Source organism: Petromyzon marinus, chromosome 31, assembly GCF_048934315.1.
Source record: "Petromyzon marinus isolate PM22_M1 ecotype Great Lakes invasive population chromosome 31, UKy_Petmar_22M1.pri1.0, whole genome shotgun sequence".
NCBI classification, from domain to species: domain Eukaryota; kingdom Metazoa; phylum Chordata; class Hyperoartia; order Petromyzontiformes; family Petromyzontidae; genus Petromyzon; species Petromyzon marinus.
Genome location: NC_133697.1, coordinates 14,350,724 through 14,375,923, shown reverse-complemented (window position 1 = coordinate 14,375,923; position 25,200 = coordinate 14,350,724). Strand labels below are relative to the sequence as shown.

The 25,200-nt window shown below is 44.9% G+C and overlaps 1 protein-coding gene across 6 annotated transcripts in view; it reads left to right on the top strand.

Annotated features, from left to right (window-relative positions):
• The window catches only part of LOC116947892 (neuroblast differentiation-associated protein AHNAK-like), a 112,656-nt gene that overhangs the window by 60,269 nt on the left and 27,187 nt on the right, over nt 1-25,200 (top strand). For all 6 annotated transcript variants that reach the window (XM_032964168.2, XM_076071137.1, XM_076071135.1 and 3 more), the window contains 5 exons: nt 18,092-18,144; nt 20,925-21,020; nt 21,933-22,043; nt 22,742-22,910; nt 24,010-24,200. In XM_032964168.2, coding sequence (XP_032820059.2) covers nt 18,092-18,144; nt 20,925-21,020; nt 21,933-22,043; nt 22,742-22,910; nt 24,010-24,200 — 620 coding nt within the window. The remainder of the gene's footprint in view (nt 1-18,091; nt 18,145-20,924; nt 21,021-21,932; nt 22,044-22,741; nt 22,911-24,009; nt 24,201-25,200) is intronic.

Below are 25,200 nucleotides of genomic sequence, written 5' to 3'. Positions count from 1 at the left end.
TCACGGAACGTTTCATCCTTTAACCAATGATCATTCCAGATGAATGGATCATCCCAGGTGCCTCTGTTTGGGCACGGCTAATACTGTACTGGTTTGGCCAGAATTTCACCAGCAGGGTGTTAATGGCCCTAAAAGTTTACTAGTTTACGATGTTTGTTTTCTCACTCATTTGTAGCTAATGATGGTTGCTTGTGTTGCAATCGAAACGTCGTATTCTATTATTATTTAAATTCTTTCTTCATGACTTTACCGAAAGAACCAAAGAGTCTAATGGCCCTGTTTAAAAACCAAAACGACTCGATAATTACCTACTGCGTCACTTTATTTAACCAGGTGCGAATTTCAAGAGATTAGGATGGTCTAATTTGCCAGAGTGAGCCCAGTATGATGAAGAGCGTCTCATGGTCCACAGCAGTTGACCTTAATCCCTGGGGGTGCGAAATACCCTTTTTGGGGGTGCGGCGAGACTTGGGCAGTTTTTTTTGGTAAGGTAAATCATAGAAAACACAAATTAAGCACGGGGCACGTACGTACGACTTCGTTTTGTTTCGCCAAACCGATGTATTTACCAACATTCTACACACATTTTACGATTGAGAACCAAAGGGGGGGGGGGGTCCAAGGCTGCAGTAAAGGTTAAGCACCACTGGTCAAGAAGCATCCACACAGGTCGACGGGAGTCCAAAGATTCAGTTGTAGAAGAGCTGAGTGGAACACTCCTGCGAGATGTACGAGCGGAGTGGAACACTCCTGTGAGGTGCACACGAGTGGAGTGGAACACTCCTGAGATGTGCACGAGCGGAGTGGAACACTCCTGTGAGATGCACGCGAGTGGAGTGGAACACTCCTGAGATGTGCACGAGCAGAGTGAACACTCCTGTGAGATGCACGCGAGCGGAGTGGAACACTCCTGCGAGATGTACGAGCGGAGTGGAACACTCCTGTGAGATGTACGAGCGGAGTGGAACACTCCTGTGAGATGCACGCGAGTGGAGTGGAACACTCCTGAGATGTGCACGAGCGGAGTGGAACACTCCTGTGAGATGCACGCGAGTGGAGTGGAACACTCCTGAGATGTGCACGAGCAGAGTGGAACACTCCTGTGAGATGCACGCGAGCGGAGTGGAACACTCCTGCGAGATGTACGAGCGGAGTGGAACACTCCTGTGAGATGTACGAGCGGAGTGGAACACTCCTGTGAGGTGCACTAGCTGAGTGAAACACTCCTGTGAGATGCACTAGCTGAGTGGAACACTCCTGTGAGATGTACGAGTGGAGTGGAACACTCCTGTGAGATGCACTTCGGAGTGGAACACTCCTGTGAGATGCACGCGAGCGGAGTGGAACACTCCTGTGAGATGCACGCGAGCGGAGTGGAACACTCCTGTGAGATGTACGAGCGGAGTGGAACACTCCTGTGAGGTGCACTAGCTGAGTGAAACACTCCTGTGAGATGTACTAGCTGAGTGGAACACTCCTATGATGTGCACGAGTGGAGTGGAACACTCCTGTGAGATGCACTTCGGAGTGGAACACTCCTGTGAGATGCACTAGCTGAGTGGAACACTCCTGTGAGGTGCACGAGTGGAGTGGAACACTCCTGTGAGATGCACGCGAGCGGAGTGGAACACTCCTGCGAGATGTACGAGCGGAGTGGAACACTCCTGTGAGGTGCACTTCGGAGTGGAACACTCCTGTGAGATGCACGCGGGTGGAGTGGAACACTCCTGTGAGATGTACGAGCGGAGTGGAACACTCCTGTGAGATGCACGCGAGCGGAGTGGAACACTCCTGTGAGATGTACGAGCGGAGTGGAACACTCCTGTGAGGTGCACTAGCTGAGTGAAACACTCCTGTGAGATGCACTAGCTGAGTGGAACACTCCTGAGATGTGCACTAGCTGAGTGAAACACTCCTGTGAGATGCACTAGCTGAGTGGAACACTCCTGAGATGTGCACTAGCTGAGTGAAACACTCCTGTGAGATGTACGAGTGGAGTGGAACACTCCTGTGAGATGCACACTGGCTGAGTGAAACACTCCTGTGAGATGCACTAGCTGAGTGAAACACTCCTGTGAGATGCACTAGCTGAGTGGAACACTCCTGTGATGTGCACTAGCTGAGTGGAACACTCCTGTGATGTGCACTAGCTGAGTGGAACACTCCTGAGATGCACGCGAGCTGGGAGAGCCCTGCCGCTACGCGAACGATACCGGGGGTGCTTTGTGTACTCGCACTTGACGTGGCGTGTTCTTTTTGTTTACTCGAGTTTGTTGTGTTTAGTTGTCCTCGGTTTGTGCCCTATTTACAAAAAAGGAGCGTGTGCTACTATAATTATAGTTTTCCATTTTGGCATTCAAGGGTTGTCCAAGCTGCGGTGTGTGTTTTTTTTAAATGAGTAAATGAGACACAACTGCCGAGATCAGCACGTGACTGTGTGCACACGTGCGTCAGAGTACGTCACGGACTCGTTTGTCTTTTGCAGCAGGACGCTCATGAAGGCACGCGGGCGGCTGACCATGGACGATTAGCACGGCTGGCTCCGTACGGTGCGAAAGAACCTCGCACTCCTGTCGTGTTTTTGGAGCGTTTGGTGTTGTGATGTTCTGACCCGCCCCTGCTGGGCATCTTGTAAACAAAGAGCTTCATACCTCATCGGATTCCTCCAGTATAAATACATATTCTGATTCCGAAGTTCAACATTGCATGCATACATCGCGAGCGCTCTCCACGAGTTGTTTTCTTTTGACACCAGCGTGCCCGCGGTGGCATCACCACGGCGCTGGTAAAGACGTTTTCCCCTCTCCTGTTTAGTTGTTTTCATGTGGAGATGAATGACCGACCATGATGTGATGATGCAAAAGTACCCCCCTGTGGAGCAGCCTCACAGCAAGTGCTTTTATACGCACAGCAGAAGAGAAAAACAACACATCCATGGATTACGAACACAGTGCCCGATTATTTGTTCCGTCCTTTTGTGCAACTTTTACAAATCCCCTCCTACCACCACCAACCACTCTGTTTTGTTGGACATCAGCCAGGGCTGTAAATGTCTCCCCCCCTCCCTCCCATCCCTGCGCCACCTCCCCTCCCATCACTCAGTAGTGGAGTCACCCATGGAATCATCCGCCTGATGTATTTATAGTGTCGGAATGCCAGGCAACACAGTGGAATGCTCTGCCTGTGAACAGTGGCGCACTGAGGCCCGAGGAAAACATTGGCCCTGCATCTCGAGGGGGTTTATGGTACGGCCGACGAACATAGATGCAAATGAGCTCTGAAAATAAATAAATAAGACACCGTAATAAGGCTTTCAATTATTGCGTTTCATAGTAACTAGTAAACAGCTCTCACGACTTGTGTTTGTACCTTTCTACCAAGGGAATTGTTCTCCGTCTAGACTTAATGTCTGGGAAACGGTGCGTGGCCAATGGAAATAATAATGCGAGGTTTTATTTAGGGTTTCTTCATTAACTGCGATTTTCGGTTTTTTTCTCCTCCCAAAAAAAGACTTCGCCCGTAGTCGATTCCGTGGCAACGGAATTATAGCACAGGACGCAGCACCGAGCCATCGTGACCTTTAATGTAAACTTAATTTAGACTTTTACAGAGTCTGAATGTTCTTACACAACAGGTTTGGTGCGATACTTAGCGAGGCCCCTTTGCACTGAAGCGTCCTAATATTCCTGCCTTGTTCTTCTAAGTCGGTCACCGTGGAATCTCCCAAGTGCTTCAAAACAAAACGGCGTGCTGTTTACAATGGGGAATAAAGTGTAGCAACAATATTTATCGTAACCCCAGCACTGTCTCTCTGCAACTCCTCTCAATCTGCACTTTCCTCCACCCGCCCGCTGGACGATGAGACTCGGGGGAGTTGAACCTGGTCCAGAGTTTGTCTCCTGAAGCAAACGCTGATGGCGGTATTGGTCTAGAAATTCCATAAGCTGATGGACCAAATTCACTTTCACCCTTGCATAACAAGCAGGGAATTTAAATGTCTAACCCAGCTGCCATTTTTACCCTTGCTAAGAGTTTATGTAAAAAAAAAGTCACGCATTTCTCAAGAAACATTACTTAACTTTCCTTCGGCATCGACATAAATGCAATACGATATACATGCCTGTTATTTCATAGGGATGGATTAATCGATTAACATTGATTATAACGCTCACGATGCGTGCAGAAAAGAGCGCGTGTAAGAATCGGGATGTTGTCGATTTGCCTGTTGCCCCCCCCCCCCCCCCCAGCAGTGTCAACAATGGACTCTTGAATCACAAATTGAATCCCGACTCACGAAAATGCATCATCACATTAGGCAGAGGTTTACATCTTTCCGTCCATATTATTTAAGCAAATATAGTACACTGCGTTGTGATACACGAGTGCATAATGGTTTGAAACTGTAAGAGGGGTTGGCAGTCGTTTGACTCTTGTGTTTTGTGGACCAATCGTGTGGTTGGCAGGCGGTAGGGAGGTGGCAGTGCTGAGTGCTGTAAGATGTTGACGACCTCGCCTGGTATACAGGAGGTCGTGGGTTCAATCCCAACCCTGACGCCTGCTGTATATTTTGAGTTTGTGTTTTTTTTCTCTCTCCCCGTGGTCGCGTGGATTTTCTCTAAGCCCTCCGGTTTTTCCTTCCACATTTAGAACCATTTATATGCTGATATAAATGTTCACATAAGCCACTTCATTGAGCTATCATTCGTGAAAGCCAGGTCGCTTCTGAAAACGTTTCTCACACATGCTAAACTAAAACCTATTTTTATTTAACCAAGTAAGGCCCACTGAGCAATATGTGCACTGTATTTCAAAAGTTAGAAAAGGCCATAGCAGCTGTAGCTTTATTCAATTTCAGGAACTGACTGTCATAAGTGATGAATTGATACTGCCACATTTTAGAGGACTCTATCAAGTTTCTTCTCTACTCATATTTAGCCCGGCCGCTCCTTGATTTATGGGCACGCTTCCTGCATGCCCATGACGCTGATCAGCTTTTAGCTAACTTCATGTTGCTTATCCAATGTTTATCACGTGATAAGCATATTTTAAACCAATTATGTTGCATTAGTTATAGTGATTATTGTACAGTCATTCTAATCCAGTCGGCTGAGCTGGATTGCGTTTTAGCCACCGATTGATCTTTAAATAATGTGGATTGTTTTCAATCGAGCTGTGAATGGCAATCACGCATGGGATTGCATCTGAGAGGTGACCAGGGTCTGATCAGACCAGAACTGTTTTTTTAGACAGAACCTCCATCATGCTGTGTTATTTCTATGTCAGGCTGCCTCAGTTGCTCAACGTCAATGCCTTGCCGTTGAAGATTGCTGCGAACAGTTACCCTCAAATTGCTCAAATATATCATAGCCTTGAATGGTCACGGACATGAATTATCGGCTATATTTAATACAACGCTCGTGCAGCGGCCTTGAATGTTTGGGCAGTTGAAATATTTGCCAAGATTTCATCATGCAGTAGCCCCTCTGGTCACCCTTTAAGTTCCCACAGTATAAACTTATAACCTTCTCTCAATCCTGTCGTGTAGGTCTGTCACCCGTCTTCCTTTCTCCGCAGTTTTCCTGAATAAATCCTCTTGGCGTTTTTTTTTCTTTGGTGAGTGCGATCACGGTTGGGTTCCAGCCGTTAGTAGCCGAGGCCAATCAGCGTTGTGCTGCTCCCATGCTGCTCCCACGCTGCTCCCACGCTGCTCCCGTGCTGCTCTCGTGCTGCTCTCCTGCTGCTCCCGCGCTGCTCCCGTGCTGCTCCCGCGCTGCTCCCGCCCTGCTCCCGCGCTGCTCCCGCGCTGCTCCCGTGCTGCGTTAATGATGCGCTGCTCACCAAGTCTAGTGGCCGCCACGGCCTTGCCACGCCGGGAGAGTTCCGCAAGGCGATGAATCGGGGGGAGTCGTCGGACCATGCTAAGACGGTGACATCGTCACTCGCAGAGCTTTCCCACTTTTATTTTGATGTCGATGTTTTCATTTAGGTTATTTGGGAGAGGAAGAGGGGGGGGTCCCAACCATTAAAAAATGTGTCAAGTGATTCGTTGATGTTTTGTGTTGTATTTGAAAAGGTCAATAAGGACATCGTTCCTGCAGCTATATAAAAAAAAAATTCAGAACTTAACTGCCACGAGTGATAAAGTGATCCTGTCACATTTTACAACGGTTACAGATGTATACATGTTGCTGCTGTAATCATATCTAGCGGAGCTGCTCCTTGATTTACAGGCATGTTTACTGCGATACTCCGATGATCAGCTTTGAGAAATATTTTAGCTCACATCTGATGCACGCCTCTGAAGTTTAAATTACATTTGTTTTCTGGTGCAAATTTCTCTATATTTCATCTTGCGCATCTGTGTTTGCAGCGTGTGTATGTCAAGCCAAAGTAATTGTGTCCTCCTGCTCGCACAGACATTTGGCATTGCTCATTCCTGGGTTCGCATGAGCCAGTGGAAAACATTCCACATTCGCATGATGGGGGCCAGACCGTTCATCCATAGCACCACAACTATTGACTTCCCCCGAAGCGGTGGTGCTCATGTTATTGATTTAAAAGGGTTTAATGTGCACACCTGCAAATACATAGTATATAAGCATGGAAATATACACATACATACATATGTTCAACTTAAATTTTGATTTAAAGCTTTCGTGACTGCAGTAATTCATATTCTTAGTTCTTTCGGTAAAGTCACGTTGAAGGGAAACAATAAAATAATAAAATATATATAAAAAATTCTCACGACGTTTCGACCATAACGACCGTTTGTGTTATGGTCGGAACGTCGTGAGAATTTTTATTGTTTTATATATATTTTATTGTTTTATTGTTTCCCTTCAACGTGACTTTACCGAAAGAACTAAGAATATGTTCAACTTCTTTTGGCACCGTACGTAGCCAATGTGCCCTTTGATCAAATGTTTTGGCATAATTGCCAATCAACTGGCCTCAAATGCCATGAGAAGCAAACACGAGAGTAAGGTTTTATAAAAAAAAAAGCACATGGAGATGTAAAAAAAAAACAAGGATTAATTAATTGGACAACAAACAGGAACCCAAGCGATCACAATCACCAATAGGAAGAGCTAGTGCACTCGGCACGTAACCCGCAAAGCACAGCCAGCAAAAACATTTTATGTGCCGCCATGCAGTGTACGAACATTTAGTTTTATTGGGGACATTGAAGAGATGTTGCCCTACCAGCCTTTAAGATCCGTACAAATATATTTAAATCATCATCATCATCGTCTATCCCCTTCTGGATGAAGGCCTTCCCGGTGCCTGTCCACCACCGTTCATTCCGCTTTAGTGCTGCTGAGGTGGATGGTGGCAGCACCAGCAGCAGCACCCACCGGAACTTTGTGTGTCGCGGGCCTCGTCCGTTAGCCGTCGTCCCACAGAGCGGTTTGCTCTCCCCAAGCCCCGTTCACTCATCGGCATTGTCCATACGCAGTTTGATCGGTGTTGGTTCGCTGACCCACGTGTTCTGTCTAAGTCTAATTCCAAGCACTCATCTCTCCATGCTTACCTGCGAACTTTTTAGTTGTCATCGATTAACACGGTTGGGTACGTACGGTGCGAAAGAAGTTCAACATAAGTACAAACATCTGTCGGTGTGTTATTTGTTCGCGTAAAATATTAGCAGTTAAAAATGTGTAAATCTTGCTTCTCGCCTGACCAGCATTTGTTAGTGGTTGTTTGGGTTTGAGGGTGGGATGTGGGACGATTTAAAACTGCAGAACGGTTTTGTAAAATATAAAAACCTAAATCACTTCCAGCACATAGTGAATCTACTCCTGAAGGAAGGGCCTGCCCCCATGGCCATGTCAGTCGGGGTTGTTTGATGATACTCGACCACCCTGGACCCTGGTCAGTGCAAGTGAGTTGAGAACCACTGATGTAGACTGAACATATTTAGGTAGAACAAGAATGTTACAAAGGGTGGCATTTTCTGCTTGGGTCGTGCACATGTGCAATAATTGTGCGTCCTGGGCTGAAAATTCACTGTGTTAAGCGAATACGTTTTTTCAAGTAAGTACTGAATAGAATATATGTATTTAATGTGTCTTTCAATGATCCACTTGTGTGGTAAGTATGATCTGTTATTTTTTGTTAAAAGTTAAGGGTTAAACAAAAAACGCAGTCAAAGAGGGTGGACGTGGCCTGGCCTAAACCCAGGCTCTCTCAGATTTAATGTGCTGAGAAACTTCCAGACTCCAAAGGACCCACAACAAATCACTCTCCAAGGCAACTCTTGGCCAGCGGTGATGGTTCTTTTCCCAGGCTTCCCCTCAAAACTTTCACTTGAGCACAGTATGTCTCTTTCGTCTCAAGCCTTTGATTTAAGAGTCGAACGCACAATCAAACGATTTCATGTCCCGGGCACCGCTGTTTAATTGAGCAACGGTCAATTTGGTAGGGCTGTCATTATATGAAGCCATCAAAGGGAGTTCCTCAGTTCCCTGGGTGATGTGCACACCCCTGCATTTTTTTTTACACGTAATAAGGGACTGTATTCGTCTACTTCAATATTTCCCAATGTGTGGTGGCGGCAATTGCTTGCTCAACCCAGTGCTGGTGGAAAGGCATCCACTAGGGTGACTTCTAGAGTGCACCTCTACAAAGTGTTTGGTCTTCTCTTCCATTCTCTTCCACACTGGCCAGAGACACCTTAGACGAGATGGAGGGGGGGGGGGGGTACCTTAACTTTATCCCACAACACTCAACCTGGAGATTAACTTTTTGCGGTGTATACCCCATATATACTGGTTGGTGGAGAGGCAGTGTGGTATAATAAACTAGCCCATTTGATTCAATTGCCGTGCCGGGAGATCGACTTGGCGATCTCTAGATTGTAGGTCCAGTGAGCTACCCATTACACCACGGCAGCCACACTGTCATGTGGACAAAGGTGACAATGCTGGAGAAATGCCTGCAGTATTACACTGCCACAGAAGAATCATGACTGGGATGTGGCCTTGACTGACTTCCTGTTCTTAGAGTATATTTTTTTATCTGAAATTTACGTCCGTGCTGTAGCGCATCGGCAATGTTCAGATCTATGTATATACAGTGAGGGGAAAAAACTATTTGATCCCCTGCTGATTTTGTACGTTTGCCTACTGACAAAGAAATGATCAGTCTATAATTTTAATGGTAGGTTTATTTGAACAGTGAGAGACAGAATAACAACCAAAAATCCAGAAGAACGCATGTCTAAAATGTTATAAATTGATTTGCATTTTAATGAGGGAAATAAGTATTTGACCCCCTCTCAATCATAAAGATTTCTGGCTCCCAGGTGTATTTTATACAGGTAACGAGCTGAGATTAGGAGCACACTCTTAAAGGAAGTGCTCCTAATCTCGACTTGTTACCTGTATAAAAGACACCTGTCCACAGAAGCAATCAATCAGATTCCAAACTCTCTACCATGGCCAAGACTAAAGAGCTCTCCAAGGATGTCAGGGACAAGATTCTAGACCTACACAAGGCTGGAATGGGCTACAAGACCATTGCCAAGCAGCTTGGTGAGAAGGTGACAACAGTTAGTGCGATTATTCGCAAATGGAAGAAACACAAAAGAACTGTCAATCTCCCTCGGCCTGGGGCTCCATACAAGATCTCACCTCGTGGAGTTGCAATGATCATGAGAACGGTGAGGAATCAGCCCAGAACGACATGGGAGGATCTTGTCAATGATCTCAAGGCAGCTGGGACCATAGTCACCAAGAAAACAATTGGTAACACACTACGCCGTGAAGGACTGAAATCCTGCAGCGCCCGCAAGGTCCCCCTGCTCAAGAAAGCACATATACATGCCCGTCTGAAGTTTGCCAATGAACATCTGAATGAATCAGAGGACAACTGGGTGAAAGTGTTGTGGTCAGATGAGACCAAAATGGAGCTCTCTGGCATCAACTCAACTCGCCGTGTTTGGAGGAGGAGGAATGCTGCCTGTGACCCCAAGAACACCATCCCCACCGTCAAACATGGAGGTGGAAACATTATGCTTTGGGGGTGTTTTTCTGCTAAGGGGACAGGACAACTTCACCGCATCAAAGGGACGATGGACGGGGCCATGTACCGTCAAATCTTGGGTGAGAACCTCCTTCTCTCAGCCAGGGCATTTAAAATGGGTCGTGAATGGGTATTCCAGCATGACAATGACCCAAAACACACGGCCAAGGCAACAAAGGAGTGGCTCAAGAAGAAGCACATTAAGGTCCTGGAGTGGCCTAGTCAGTCTCCAGACCTTAATCCCATAAAAATCTGTGGAGGGAGCTGAAGGTTCGAGTTGCCAAACGTCAGCCTCGAAACCTTAATGACTTGGAGAATATCTGCAAAGAGGAGTGGGACAAAATCCCTCCTGAGATGTGTGCAAACCTGGTGGCCAACTACAAGAAACGTCTGACCTCTGTGATTGCCAACAAGGGTTTTGCCACCAAGTACTAAGTCATGTTTTGCAGAGGGGTCAAATACTTATTTCCCTCATTAAAATGCAAATCAATTTATAACATTTTTGACATGCGTTTTTCTGGATTGTGTTGTTATTCTGTCTCTCACTGTTCAAATAAGCCTACCATTAAAATTATAGACTGATCATTTCTTTGTCAGTGGGCAAACGTACAAAACCAGGAGGGGATCAAATACTTTTTTCCCTCACTGTACAGCAGGACTCCAATAATCCGCGGTGAAGTGGGGATACTGTATCATAGATCCTGTCAATTCACGGCGCACCACGGAGGCTAGCGCCGACAGAACGTCGCACAGACTCGTGTGTGTGTGTAAGTATGCCGAACTTCTTTCGCACCACACGTAGCCGAACGTGCGAATTGGAGGTGCGGGAGAAGGCCAAGAGGAAAGAGCCGCACGACGCCATTAATCCACAAAAATTGTGCGGATTACTTGGGGAAGCGTGGCACTTGATCAGCCGCTAAATTGATCCATGATAAATTCACGGATTATAACATTGAGTTTTTCTCAGACCCACATGTTGCCAATATGCCCTATAGGCCTATGTAAATGTATTTTTGGCATTTTTGAGAGCTAATAACATTTCTAAATTACATTCTACCACTGTACACAAATAAAGTCAGCACAGCAAGTCTGTGCTCATGAAAAACAAATGTCGGATAAACGGTCCACGAACAACGGGAGGAGTCACGAACCGCCAATACTCCGCGAATGGCAGGAATTTACGGATGATTGGAGCACGGATAATTATTGGAGTCATCCTGGTGTATATTTTATATATCATTACCCTTAGGTTCATGCATTTGGGGCTTTTCCCCCAGTCACACACTACCACAGGCAACGTTTGTGAATGTCCAGGACAGGTACAGTTCTGTATATCGCTCCCTCAAACGTAGGGAACGTTCCCACAGTGTTTCCGCTCCCTCTGGCTGTGAAATGCCAGAAAGCGCATCCCGATGACGTTCAAGGCAGGCTCCGCCTAACCTCCGCTCGCTGCAAAGAGCCGATCGGATTCATGAGAGCCCATCGGATTCATGAGAGCCCCAACAGCATCCCCTCCCACTAGTGTCACCTACTGGCAGCGGCTGGCACTTGCCGGCATCATTTCAGTTGCCTCGTACAGAGATCAGCCATCCTCTTGAACTCTCACAACTGGTAATGTGTGAATGACCACCCTTTACTGCAGTATTGTTTTGAGTGGGCCATAAAGTGTTATTTATTTCGGCCAACCATATTGAATGGGTTTTAGGGTGCAATGTTCCGGTATTGACGTTCACCTGGGGTGCAAGGAAGCATTCATTTATCTCTGTCTTATTAAGCTTGCAATCCGTGCATCGAATCGTGAGGAGCAATGTGAATTGTTTTATATTTTGTATGTAATACATTCTTGTGACCCCCCCCAGTGTTAAAAACAAGAATCAAACCTTCTTTGGTTCTTTCGGTAAAGTCACGTAGAATGAGAATAAAATAATAAATTGATAAAATAAAATAACACTAATATTTTATATTTTATTTTATCAATTTATTTTATTCTCATTCTACGTGACTTTACCGAAAGAACCAAAGAAGATTAATCACTGCAGTCACGAAAGCTTTAAATCGAAAAGAATCAAACCTTGAATCTAACCACAACCCATAATCGCGGTAATCCAATCGACAGTGGGCCAATCAGAAAAAAAAAACCCGCTTGTTTACAATTTAATATATACACACACAGTAAACCAGTTTACTGTCATGCGGTAAGTCCGTCACTGCGGCGTAATAGTCACGCGTTGTGGACACGCGCACGTTGCTGAGAGGTCGTTAAAGTGGAGGAGCGCTGTCTTGGCGGAGGGAATGGAAACAGACAGAGAGCTTTGCCAGGCATCGATGGCCTTCCACCAACGTGAAATGAGCCCATAAGAGTCGATCTCTTCCTGCTTTTCGGGCGTGAGCCGCTCGTGGAAATTTCACATTGTTATGGCGGAAAGCAAAGTTAACCCTCAGGGGAGAGTTACCGCTGTTTGACTTTCCACAGATTGGTATTCGTCAATCCCCAGAGGGATGACGACGACGGTGGGGGTTGAGCGAACACCCTCGGCCGTGACTTGAACTCGCAACCTCCGTGATCGTGAGGCACGGCTCCGGTGGCGGCGGCTCATCTTCTGCTCGTTGCAAGGGCTCGCGGTTCGAATTCCAGCGGCCGCCCTGGTTATTACTGCGCTGGGTGGATTAACCGTGGGGAAAAAAAAAGATGCGCCGTCTGATTATCTGTGGACGATAGAGGTCCTGCGACATCACGTGCTCGAGTGGGACATTGTGTACGAGACATTGTTGCAAATTGGGAAGACTGGCGATGAGTGAGCTGTCCAGCTCTGCGTTATTTAAATGTGAAGCTGAAACTGTAACTATCTATAGCTTTTTATATATATACACAATATAAACTAAATGTATTCTCACAGATGAATGTGTGCATTAACAAGTTGTGGTTTTAATGTGGTTTCTTCTGGAGACTGAGGGAAAGGAGAAAAGCCAAATAAGTGTAGAGTGATCTCAATGCCAACCTGTATCGTGTTACATACTGCAGAGAAAAGTAAAACTGCTGAGAGCTGCCCGGAGCCCACTGGTTTAATAAACACCACCCCGGGACATTCACCAACGTGGCTCAAGACAAAACTATGCGCCAAGGCATTTGAAGCCAATCGTAGACTCTTACACAAATGAGTGTGTTTGTGGAGTCGCACTCGCACACGGCCGCTTGTTCGTACACGCGTTTAAACAATTGGACGGATGTGTACGCACCAGCTCATACGCGCCATCGACCGATGGATGTGTACAAATAAAGACAAAGATCCTGCGTATAGGCTTAACAGACTGTTGGGGCAAGTGCTGCTAGCGAGCACGTGAAGGCCGGCACGGCACACGAGGGGGTGGGTGGCCAACACCACGCCCGGCCGCCTTTGTCTCCCTAGTGACGATGTTTACACACCGCACCGGGTACTCATTTGAGGCTGAGTCGACCTAGGGGATGCCCAGAACCGTTTCAGATAATCGTCACCGGTGTTGGCCGTGAATAGAACCCGGATCGCCAGGTTCACAGCGCACTAACCGCTTCACGACCGCTCCCCACGTGACGCGCACACAGAAAATCACACGACCGTGCGACAACACATGCAGACACACGCACACACGCGTGTGTGAATACTGGCACGCACGTTTCCAGGGACACACACAAACACGCACACACATTCCCGTTCAAGAATCCACCACACACACTCCAGTGCCATCTGGCTCCTGCCACTCAGCCATTCTTAACAAAACAACGTCCAGCGTACCCACCCTATCTATTTGGCCTCCCAGAATGTTAGCATCTACTATCGGACATTCGGACCCCGTGACCTATTCGAGCTTGGGGGTTGTTGTGTCCACTTTCATTATAGCGAGGGTGATGAAATGAAACTCTACCCCTCGTAGAACACAGTTTTGTTTTTGTAGGAGGTAAAATTACAGCCAGTCCAGCATAATTTACAACGCTTTATTTTTTTTATCCTATTTTTATGCAGAGCAAGAATGATGTTTGTATGTTGAACTTCTTTCGCACCGTACGTAACCAACCGTGCTAATCGGAAGGTAATATAACTATACATTACAACGATGTAATTTTGTATCATGGGCAATCCAATACAATATTGCATTGTGCGTAATACAGTAGAATATGGCATTGTACATACAACAATGTGATACTGTGCATAATACAATGCTGTAATATTACATGTGCAATTGTAGTTACTGCATTGTACATAATGCAATTTTACAGAATTAATTTACAAACCAAACATATTGTAAAACATGTTTTTTGTAATTTTGTTATTGTAACAAGCCTGAAATGTATCTTTGTAGAACTTATTTATCCAAAAATGCTAATCGGCGGTGCAAATAACAAATAAAAGCCACGCGTTTTTGCAACGTCTTAAAACACGCCAACGCGCTACTTTGCACGAACGTCTCGATGCAATATTGCGGGAGATATATATATTTTTTTATGACTGCCACACCTTTGCGGCAAGCTCAGATTTAATGTTGCGGAGGAACTGCGCCACCGACCAGCAAGGGGCGGTGGGGGCCTGGGAACCGCAGGGCCACGGAGGCGCGCGGTGATGCGGCCCGTGGTGATTTTAGACCTCGCGCAGCGAGCACGTGATCACGCTCCCAGGGCAAGCCGCGTCCGACCCAGGGATACGCTCAGCCCCGAATCAATTCTATAACCTTGTCTGGCTTCTTCGTCGTTGTCGTCTTTCGTACGGCAGTTGTAGATGCAGGGCAACTACAATGTCACTTTCAGGTGGTCAAGCGGGATAACGGCGTCATGAGCAGTAGCGGAGTGGTATCAACGCCGTGATGTTTCCTTTGTATTTGTGGATCGGGCATTGCATCGTTGTACGGTCTCTGTTCTGGATGACCACAGTCGTGGCACACTACTGGAGACTTTTTAATTTTACATCCGTGCATCAGGTATCCGCGTCTGCCCCGACCTTGTCCTTGTAACCAGACGAATGCCTTCGTAGAGAGCGGGCTTGCCAGAAGCTCATCAGGGCCGACAGTTCACCTTCGTCAGTACCTGTGATTTTAACAAAGTTGTTAAACCTATCTCGGGTAACTCAAGCCTTGTTGAACTCTACAGTAACCTACCTGCATGCAGCGAATAGCACAATTATACACGCAGTTATTTTTAACAGTATTCAATACAGTATATATAAACACATACAGAGTGCAGTCACGTGTGTAATTAAGAATGTGTGTAAAATTGGTGCGGAAAGTGGTCATATGGTGGTTAGTGTACCACGCGAACACTCCCAGCAAACCCAGGATTTATACCTAATGATGCACACATCATCGGTGGCAAGTGGTTGGTGAACATGTTCTGGGCCTCCTTTAGGTCAACTCGGCATTAAATGAACAATTGGTGCAGTGGGGGTATACATCAGATTTAGATGGGGAATGGTCGCAATTTGTTTCTTAATGATCACATCAGGGCATCATAGAAATGTGCTAAGAATATGCCAGCAATGTGGCTTGTACCAGCATGCAAAATTCAACATGCTCTATTTATGAAAAGGAGTTAATTGCGCGATTGTTTATGGGATGCTGCCGTGGGGTAATGGTTAGCAGCACACTGGACTTTCACTCTAGAGTGTGCCGGTTCGACTCCATCTCCCAGCACCGCAGTTAACACAATGGAACCAGTTTCTTACATCCTCCTGCCTCCGTCCACCCAGGAGTGTGAAGGTGTTCGCCACGTCCGATCGTCAGGTCACGTGTGGTGGGGTAAAGTGTGGGCACTCCCACCGCTTGCAAGACGTCTGACCAGCGTGGAAGAGTAGGCCAAAAACCATCTAGAGGAGTCATTTTGAGCTCTCTCATCAATAATGGCGTGAGCAAAGAATATCAGCGCTGCGCCTTAATCTTTCACATGGCTCTTTGCATTCTAGGTGTCCCAGTGCTGCAGAATAAATGTAAAAAATCCAATAAATACTGCGGTGGAAAAATCCATATATATGTTTTATATAGCACCTACTTGATGTTTATAAGGACGTATATATTGACTTTGCCTTGTCAGCATTTCCTCATCCCGTGCGTGTTAGTTACGGGCGTGCGAAGCACCCAAAGTAACATCGGCTGCCAAGGCTTTGGAAAGCGAGTCTGCGAAGAGTTACAGAGAGTCGATCATTGGAATCGTTCGATAATTGGAATCATTTGCACTGGCAGAGTCGTGCTTACGGACGGCCAAGCGCTTTGTCTTGTGTCTTCCTCTGCAGTCGGCAGTCTGCCATGAACGCGCCCACCCATTGGAGCTGCCTGCCCTGCCACCGATGCGGTTCTAAGCGTCTCGTTAATAATTCAACCGTAAAGCCCAGCGTCTTGATATTTGCGAATGCGCATTTTGTCCATTCGCATCTCATCGTAAGGCTTCAACATCTACTTGTGTTACCGTTGTTTGCCATAGATGCACACACCATGTGTTCCAGAGTGTGTGTGTGTCGCACAGTCTGTTTGCTCAGCAAATTCATTTTGTACTCTCATTGCCTCTGACGGTCCCCTGTCAGCATTTTAACCTTGATTTTTTTAATAAGAATCTGAGTGTTCGGTCTCACGGTCCCAACATTTCAAGTTTGAGTGGAAGTGTTTTTTTGGTGATTACATTTTTATTGCAGAGTGAATTATTGCATCCAAATGTAACAGATTAATTTCGTTTAATTGATCATTTTCTTTTTGATTTAAAGCTTTCGTGACTGCAGGGATTCATATTCTTGGTTCTTTCGGTAAAGTCACGTAGAAGGGAAACAATAAAATAATAAAAATATAAAACAATAAAATTCTCACGACGTTTCACACCTGATGATTGCTTGTGTTGCAGTCGAAACGTCGTGTGAATTTTATTGTTTTATATTTATTTGATTTTATTGTTTCCCTTCTACGTGACTTTACCGAAAGAACCAAAAATATGATCATTTTCTATCCATGCTTTACGAATCGTAAAAAGTATTCGCTTGCACTACAGTGGTCTTATATATAATGGAACATATATAAGCTAAACAATGATATATCTGGGTGGGACAGTGCCACAGAAGCAAGCAGCATTGTACAATCATCCCTGTGGCCCGAGTTAAATTCCCAGCAATAACCAACATGAGTAGCCGAGTTTTATTTAAACCGGTTCTACCCCCTCCCACAATTCACAAGCGGCCCTGACCGGTGTCGATTCATTTTATGGTCAAAACAACCCCGATAATTGAATGGTGTGGGGGGAGGCCTTCAACCAGCAGTGGCTGGATGATGTAGCATAGTGTTCTTTACTAATTTTCAGAGGGGGGGGGAGCCACTTTAGCCGATAAGACATCATCAGTGTGTGAGTGCTGCCACACATTTGAAACCATTGATGAGGATGGGGGGGGGGATGTTTTCACATGTTGTGTATTGTTGGGGGGGGGGCGCACGTTAGGGGCCGCACTGAAGGCCACCAGGGGCTGCCAGTGGCCCGCGAGCCTTGAAATGAACGCTGCCGTCGCGTATCTGGCCACGTGGAGATGTGTGCGGAGCTCTCGTGTCAAAGTCAGCGGCTGACTCAGATCAGTCTCCCCTTTGTCATAAACAAATCCACATTTTTCATTCAAGCATAGGATCAATGTATCTTGAGGCCCTATATCGGCACAGCTTCCCATTGTTAATGTTGATGATGACCCTCCGGTGTGACTGCCAGCAGCCACAGCTAACCAATTATTAAATGCGTACAATTGTGTAAAAAAATGGACAGGTGACAACAGGGAGACCACGTGTACGTGATCTTAAAGAGTGACCTTATTCCTTCACCCCCCCCCCCCCCCTTCAATGGTTCAATTGCGTTGTGATAATTTTTCGCGAACCGCGTCGCCTGGTTGAGCGAGAGCTCTTGCGACGTGTTGTAACGAGCTCGCGTGTCATTAAAATAAAAGGAAAAGAGCGACCTCCAGAAGTAGCCACTGCTGACAGGGTTCACTCAAGGCTTGGAGTGCAGCTTGACAAAAATGTACTCCTCTGTGTTTCATTGTTTGAGAGCGGAAGGGACCAACGATTTACGATTTTGCATTTGCAGGCTCGCTGAAGACCCACCCAAGCCATGACCTGCTTCTAGAAAATGATTTATCGGTAAGCAGATGAACAGTCCGGCGTTGTGAAAACGGCAAGTCGCCAAAGCAGCTCCCAAAGAGTCACTAGGGTTGACCTAAAGCCAGCAAAATGTCACGAGACAAATTAAGCAAACAGTACACACAGGGCACTGATACAGGTTCCTTACAACAGACCTGGAATCGTTCCTCAATTTGCACAATGTCCTCGTCCCAGGATGCCGCTAGATATGTCGCTATTCCAAATTTAGTTACTGGGGAAACCCAAAAGGTCCACTACGTCTAGCGAAAAAACTCGCTCGGCTGGCGACACTGTCGAGGAAGCGCTGGGCATGCACAGCAACAAAGCACGACCCCTAGCGATGACATCCTCAGTCTACTTTAGGGCACTGAAGTTTTACTGCTGCCGAGGGCGCTCTTGCACTACTCACTACTGAACACATTTCTATTCTCAAGCACTGCAGTGAAACGCGGAGGCATAGCGCGCTGTAGAGATAAACGTTCCCATTAAAAAAATACTCTCGTAGCTTCTTTGGGCCTAGATATTCTTTGGGTCTTTCGGCAAAGCCACGTAGATAGAAAAAATATCACGATTGCTTGTGTTGCGATCGAAACGTCGTGATATTTTTTGTGATATTTTTTTCTATCAACGTGGCTTTACCGAAAGACCCAAAGAATATGAATTCCTGCAGTCACGAAAGCTTTAAGTCAAGGCCTAGATATTGTTTCACAGATGGGTGGTGGATCGTGCAGAAATAAACAGAGCTTTGTAATACAAATACTTTCGCTGTATATTCTTGGTTTTTTCGGTAAAGTCACATAAAAGGGAAACAATAAAATAATAAAATATATATTTTTAATTATTTTATTGTTTCCCTTCTACGTGACTTTACCGAAACAACCAAGAATATGAATCCCTGCAGTCACAAAAGCTTTAAATAAAAACTTTCGCTGTAGTTAAAAGGTGTTCTCAATGAATAAGGTAATCAGCAAAAGTACTTTAGTAGCACGGTGGCTTTATAGCTTGCACAGAATTAAAGAGTCTTGTGACACGAGTGGAACCGATTGTCATTTTATAACCCAGTCAATGTCTGTTACTTACCAAAGTGAATTCATATTGAAATGCAATTCCTCTATTGTACAGAAAGCCTGGGTACTATGTCATTGGGACAGAAAGAGAAGTAAATTATTTGGGTATATTTTAACCTCATGATTTATAACACAAAGGCTCTTGTGAATTACGGCACAAAGTTAGACATTCACTTTATGGCAAACGGTGAATGTTAGAACTCTCCTAAGGGAAATGAAGTCACGTGATGACACTAAGTCGTGATTTAAAGCTTTCGTGACTGCAGGAATCCAGACTCTTTGGGTCTTTCGGTAAAGTCACGTGGATAGAAAAATAATAATAAAAAGATAGAAAACTAATTAAATTTTCTTTGTTTTCCTACGTGACTTTACCTAAAGATTTCGATTTAAAGCTTTCATGACTGCAAGGATTCATCTTATTTGTTTCTTTCGGTAAAGTCACGTAGAATGAGAATTAAATAATAAAATAACACAGATAAAATTCTCACAACGTTTCGGCCACAACACAAGTGGCCTTCTCGAGACAGTCTCGTCCCTTCACCTGATGAAGGCCACTTGTGTTGTGGCCGAAACGTCGTGATAATTTTATTGTGTTATTTTATTATTTTATTATCATTCTACGCGACTTTACCGAAAGAACCAAAGAAGATTTACCTAAAGAACCAAAGAGTATAACACTAGCCAATCTGACGCAAGCATTATTGATAAGACTACTGAATATAATTCCTATTTACAAAACTCTGCATTAATATAAATTTTCAATAAAATTTGCACGAATAACATGCTCAAATAGATTGTGGTAATTGAATTAACACATACACACTTAAATTTTGATTTAAAGCTTTCGTGACTGCAGTAATTCATATTCTTAGTTTTTTCGGTAAAGTCACGTTGAAGAGAAACAACGAAATAACAAAATATATATAAAACAATAAAAAATTCTCACGACGTTTCGACCATAACTCAAACGGTCATCATCAGGTGTGTCGGTTTGCATAAATTTATTTATTATGGTCGAAACGTCGTGAGAATTTTTTATTGTTTTATATATATTTTGTTATTTTGTTGTTTCTCTTCAACGTGACTTTACCGAAAAAACTAAGAATACATACACACTTCTCTGTGAATACAATGAGGAATGTTACTTTCAAAAAATAAATCTCCACTTAAAAATAAATATTCCAAGCTTCACTCCTCTTCCCATGCCCTCGCTGCCACTGCTCTGTTTACCATCCACACTGTTTGTCGTCACGTCTCGTGTAAGTTTCTCAGTTCTTTCGTCAAACAACACCAATGCAAGCGGATTCGCAGTCACAGTGGCGAGATGTTAAATACCTCGCCTGATATACAGGAGGCCGTGGGTTCAATCTCGACCCCAAGACCTGTATAAGTGGAGTTTGCATGTCTCTCTCCCCGTGGTAGCGTGGATTTTCCTCTGGTTTTTCCCTCCGCATTTAGAATGAACGTCACACGTTTAGAGTATTTGGCTGCTATAAATTTCTGCACGATGACAAGCCGCACTTAGTTGAGCGATAATTTGCGAAAGCCAGGTCGCTTCTGCAAAAAAAAAGAGCTACATAGCTCAAGTGGGCCCCTTACCTGGGGTAAAATAACGGCAACAAGATATATATTCCCACTCGGAATCACGGCCACGCCCAGGACGCGCGCGCGTTGGTAAGCTTGCTGATTTTGTCGTCTCCGTCCTCTGTGCAGTTCCACGAGGATCCCGTGGACGTACCAGACAATTACCGACCGCCGCCTCAGGGCTCCTCCCCCGTGTACGACCCCCCGCTCGAGTATATAGACGCGGTAGGTTCTTCCCCCTCTTAAGCCGTTCTACTTTTGTGTTTTTTTTGCTTTGATTTGTGGTGCTTTTAAAAAAGAGTTGTCCGTTTCTTTTTAATTCATCGTTGAGCATGGTGATAGACAAACTCATGGATATTAAATTGAACTTCATTTGGCTTTAGCATTTCCCGTCAAGAATAAATTAGGTGATAAGATGCTCAAACACCAAATAGGCACACACCTATTGCAAGGCATCATCAAGGCTGCATTTACCACACACATGCTTGTGGTAAAAAACATGCAAACAAATGTGCTTTGATAATGTGTTTGTCTTCGAAACGGCTTATCCTCCACCAGAGGCATCCTGATGTGTGGCCCTGTCTCACCACCAGTGTTGGAGCAGTGAACGACAAAAGGCAAACAACACAGAAGCATTTACAGCTCAGGGTTGAGCAACTATATCCTATATCTTAACACCTCCTGTATTATTGTGAGAAAGGATAAAGCCTCTTTTTTGTTTGGCATATTGGCATAAAGGGTTCCGTAGATATCAACGTTATTCATTCGTATTTTTTTTGTCACGCAAAGATGCGAGCTGTAAGCGTGCATTCCATAAGAGGTTTTTTTTGGTTAGATCGCGTAAATATCGTAAATATGGGTTCTCCAACACACCGGTGTGCTGTACTAGTGATAAACTGGCCTGTTGTTTACGTGACAACCGTTCCTAGTTGGCTGTGTTGGGTGGTGGGGGGTTTTAACGACACATTTATATATTTACGCGATATAACCCAAAGAAACCTCTTATGGATATGTCGCGAAAGCCTACGTGTTAAGCGTGCATTCCGATTGCACGTAAAACGCTTTGCCATTCAAACACCCAATGTGCAATTGAAAACCCGGCATAATCTATTCCTTTCTTTTTCTACTTCCCTACAGTCAAGTAAGGAGCAGCTTTCAGAAGATTTTGTCAGGAGTTGGAAGTGCGCCTGCACAGCCAAGAAGGCCATGGCTACCTCTGACGTTTCGGTGACTTCTGGCAGCGTTGAGGTGACGTTGGCGCGTGCCCTCACTTGCACCTCACTCTGCAGCCGGGGGGAAAAGAGCGTTTGTTGGATCGTCATGACACGATACCTTTTTAACGGCAGCAGGCGCTTTGTCAGGGGTTACGTTCAACTGACATTCACATCGATGCGAGGTGCCATCATTGGCATGACAACAGCAATCCAGTATTGACGATACACCGAAGAAGCAGTCAAATATTGACGCATGGTATATTGATCAGTACAAAATGTATCACATTAACAGATAACTCCCCCTTCCCAATATTAACAACTGAAGCTCTTCTCTTTCTAGAACTAATATAAGCAATATGACCCCGACCCCCACGCCTTAATCTCTACAAAGCAAAAGAGGGATTGCCACCAGTTCCTGGGTGTTTGCTCTCGTTCTATTTTTTAAGTGGCCGCTGTTCTGGGAGATCTGTAAGTCCTCCAAGCATGTCCAAAAGTCCCAGTTCTTGTCAGTTGCGAATTAATAATCATGACGATGATGATACACCACTCAAGATGATGCATTTACCTTTTGTTCTCCATAATCTGGTTACAGGGACGTTCATGTCAATATCGATGTAAAGCCCATGGTGACAGGTATAGCTCTTATGTAGGTTGAACTTCTTTCGCACCGTACGTAGCCAGCCGTGCTAATCGCAGGTGCATTTCATACCCGTGCTGCGTGTGTCTGTTCAGGAGTTTGATGCGGACGAAGTTGTGGAGGTCCTTCTAGATAAGGAATCCAGCAAGGCAGCTGCAGCTGGAGCGACTGGCCTCGAAATCAGTGGCGGAAAGGCTGATGGCATCTACATCAAAAGAATCAAGAAGAACACATCGGCCGCCAAGAGCCATAAGATTCACGAAGGTGAGAGCAAACTTCCGCTTTGTGTCTGAACTCTTTAGAGGCCATAAGAGGCCCTCTTTAGAGGCCCTTTTTTTCAACTTATATTGAGTCATGTACAGAGAAGGCGAGTGCATCTGCCGCGTGTTTTGCAGACGCGGGCTCAGTCGGTCGTATTTTACATTAGATTAAAAAGCCACGAGGATCTTAGTTGGGATCACCAATGAGGTCCTTGTTCATTATGTTGAGGTTGTTACAACTCTTTCTGACGTTGGGTCATCGGGGGGTGGGGGGAACCCTGAATCTTGGAGCTCTTCCACTGAAAGCCACAATTGTTTCCTGAACGTGGGTCTCAGTAAGTTACTTCTATATTCGTGCATTGGAAGGTCCTTGTTTCCTCCGGCTAAATGGGTCGCCCAGAAGTTTTACCATGGTGCGATGAATTTGAGACGGGCAAACGGTCGCCACACTGGGAATCCCATGGATGTGTAGTTGATGTTACGATGGTTGTAATGATCTGCATGGCAGATAAGTGGACAGTCGTTGAACGGTGTGTGGGAGCTGTGTCTAAACGCATAAGAAATATTTTGCTGCAATATTTTTGACATTGCCTGGACTTACTTTTATTCAGTTGAATGCCGTACAACTCGGTACCTCTGATTATTACGGTTGGCTACATACAGTGCGAAAGAAGATCAACGTATGTATATACACACATACAACTCGGTTGTAAATCAAAGTATCTTTGCCTCCACATTATGAGGATATTGGAGAATAAATAGGAGCGTAATACTCGCAATATTATTTACTGAGCTGATTTACTTGCTTTGTTACTTGATTGTTCTGGCTGTACAAATATTGTTCTGGCTCTGGCAACTGAGGTAAAGACCTAAGACCAAGGTGGTGGGGTTTCTGTCAGGGCAGAGCCAGGAGGTTGAGTGTTGACGATGCAGCAAGGTGTGGTTGCACCAACAGGTCTTGTCCATGATGACATCATCTTATTTTGTCCACAACCGTAACCTCCACTCCAAAAATGTAATTTTCACGTCATTCTCTAGAAATTAATGCAATTTGAAACTCTTTTGTTGACAATGTGATGAAGTGGTGATTTTCTCGGCTCTAGGTGACCAGATTCTAAGTGCCACTGTGTACTTCGATAATATGAAGTATGAAGATGCCCTCAAGATTCTACAATACTCGGAGCCTTACCAGGTTGGGTTCCGTCTCAAGAGGAAACATGGAACCACAGCCTCCGATTTGGAAGCTTCAAGTTCTTTTGGATCAGCTGATGTGGATGTAAAGGGCTTGAGAAGGGTAAGTGCCTTCATTGCTTGTGATGAAAACAACTTTGAAACAATATGCACAGTGTAATAAGTGATACCTATTTTATTGTATTGAACAAGAGCCCATTACAAAGCACGAGCGATAGGGGAAAGGGGTACAAATATGATGTAAATTTTACACCTTGCACAATTAAATGTCGTCGGGAAGGGATGATTTAGAAACAAAATTGGTAATATCTTTGTGCAAAGAAAAACCAAATGCACATTCGCAAATGGCATCGGTGGAATAATGCCTTCACTCGGTAGTAGATACATGTTGAGGATTTTCTTTTTTTACGAATGCATTTCACTGCATTGAAATACCATATTGTTAAATATCTTTATTTTACATTTGAGTTGCGGCTAATGTGTTATTTTAGTAATTTTAATAACCTTAATGATATACAGTCAGATTCCATACACTGTGATATTACCTTCATAACATAAAATGCAATTTTATCAAAAACAACAAAAGTTGCGCTAAAATCTCATGTTTTTCAGTGAAAGTAGATTGCATCATCATAACAGAGGTCAACTAGTAAGGGTTGTCACGTAAACAGAACGTGCCAATTCGTCACTCGTACAGCACACCGGTGTGTTGGAGAGCGACAGACAGATTTCAAATCTGGCTGAGGCCTGATGAAGCTAGTTGTAATTAGTGGCGAAACGTCGTACTCAGATTGTAAATGTTGTGGCTTGGCTCTCCAAATCACCGATGTACTAGTGACGAATTGGCATGTTCTGTTTACGTGACAACCATTACTATTCTTGGGTCTTTCGGTAAAGTCTTGTAGATAGGTTCAAAAAAAGTAACAAAAATAACAAAAAACTACATTTCGATTGCAACACAAGCAATCGTCATCAGGAGAAAAAAGAGTGGGAAAGCTGCTGAGACAGGCTGTTTTAAAGGTTTGCAATGGGTGTAGCCCAAGGGTCATATATTTAGACACAGACACAATTTCACCAAGAAGATGGGTACAAACTGAGCAATC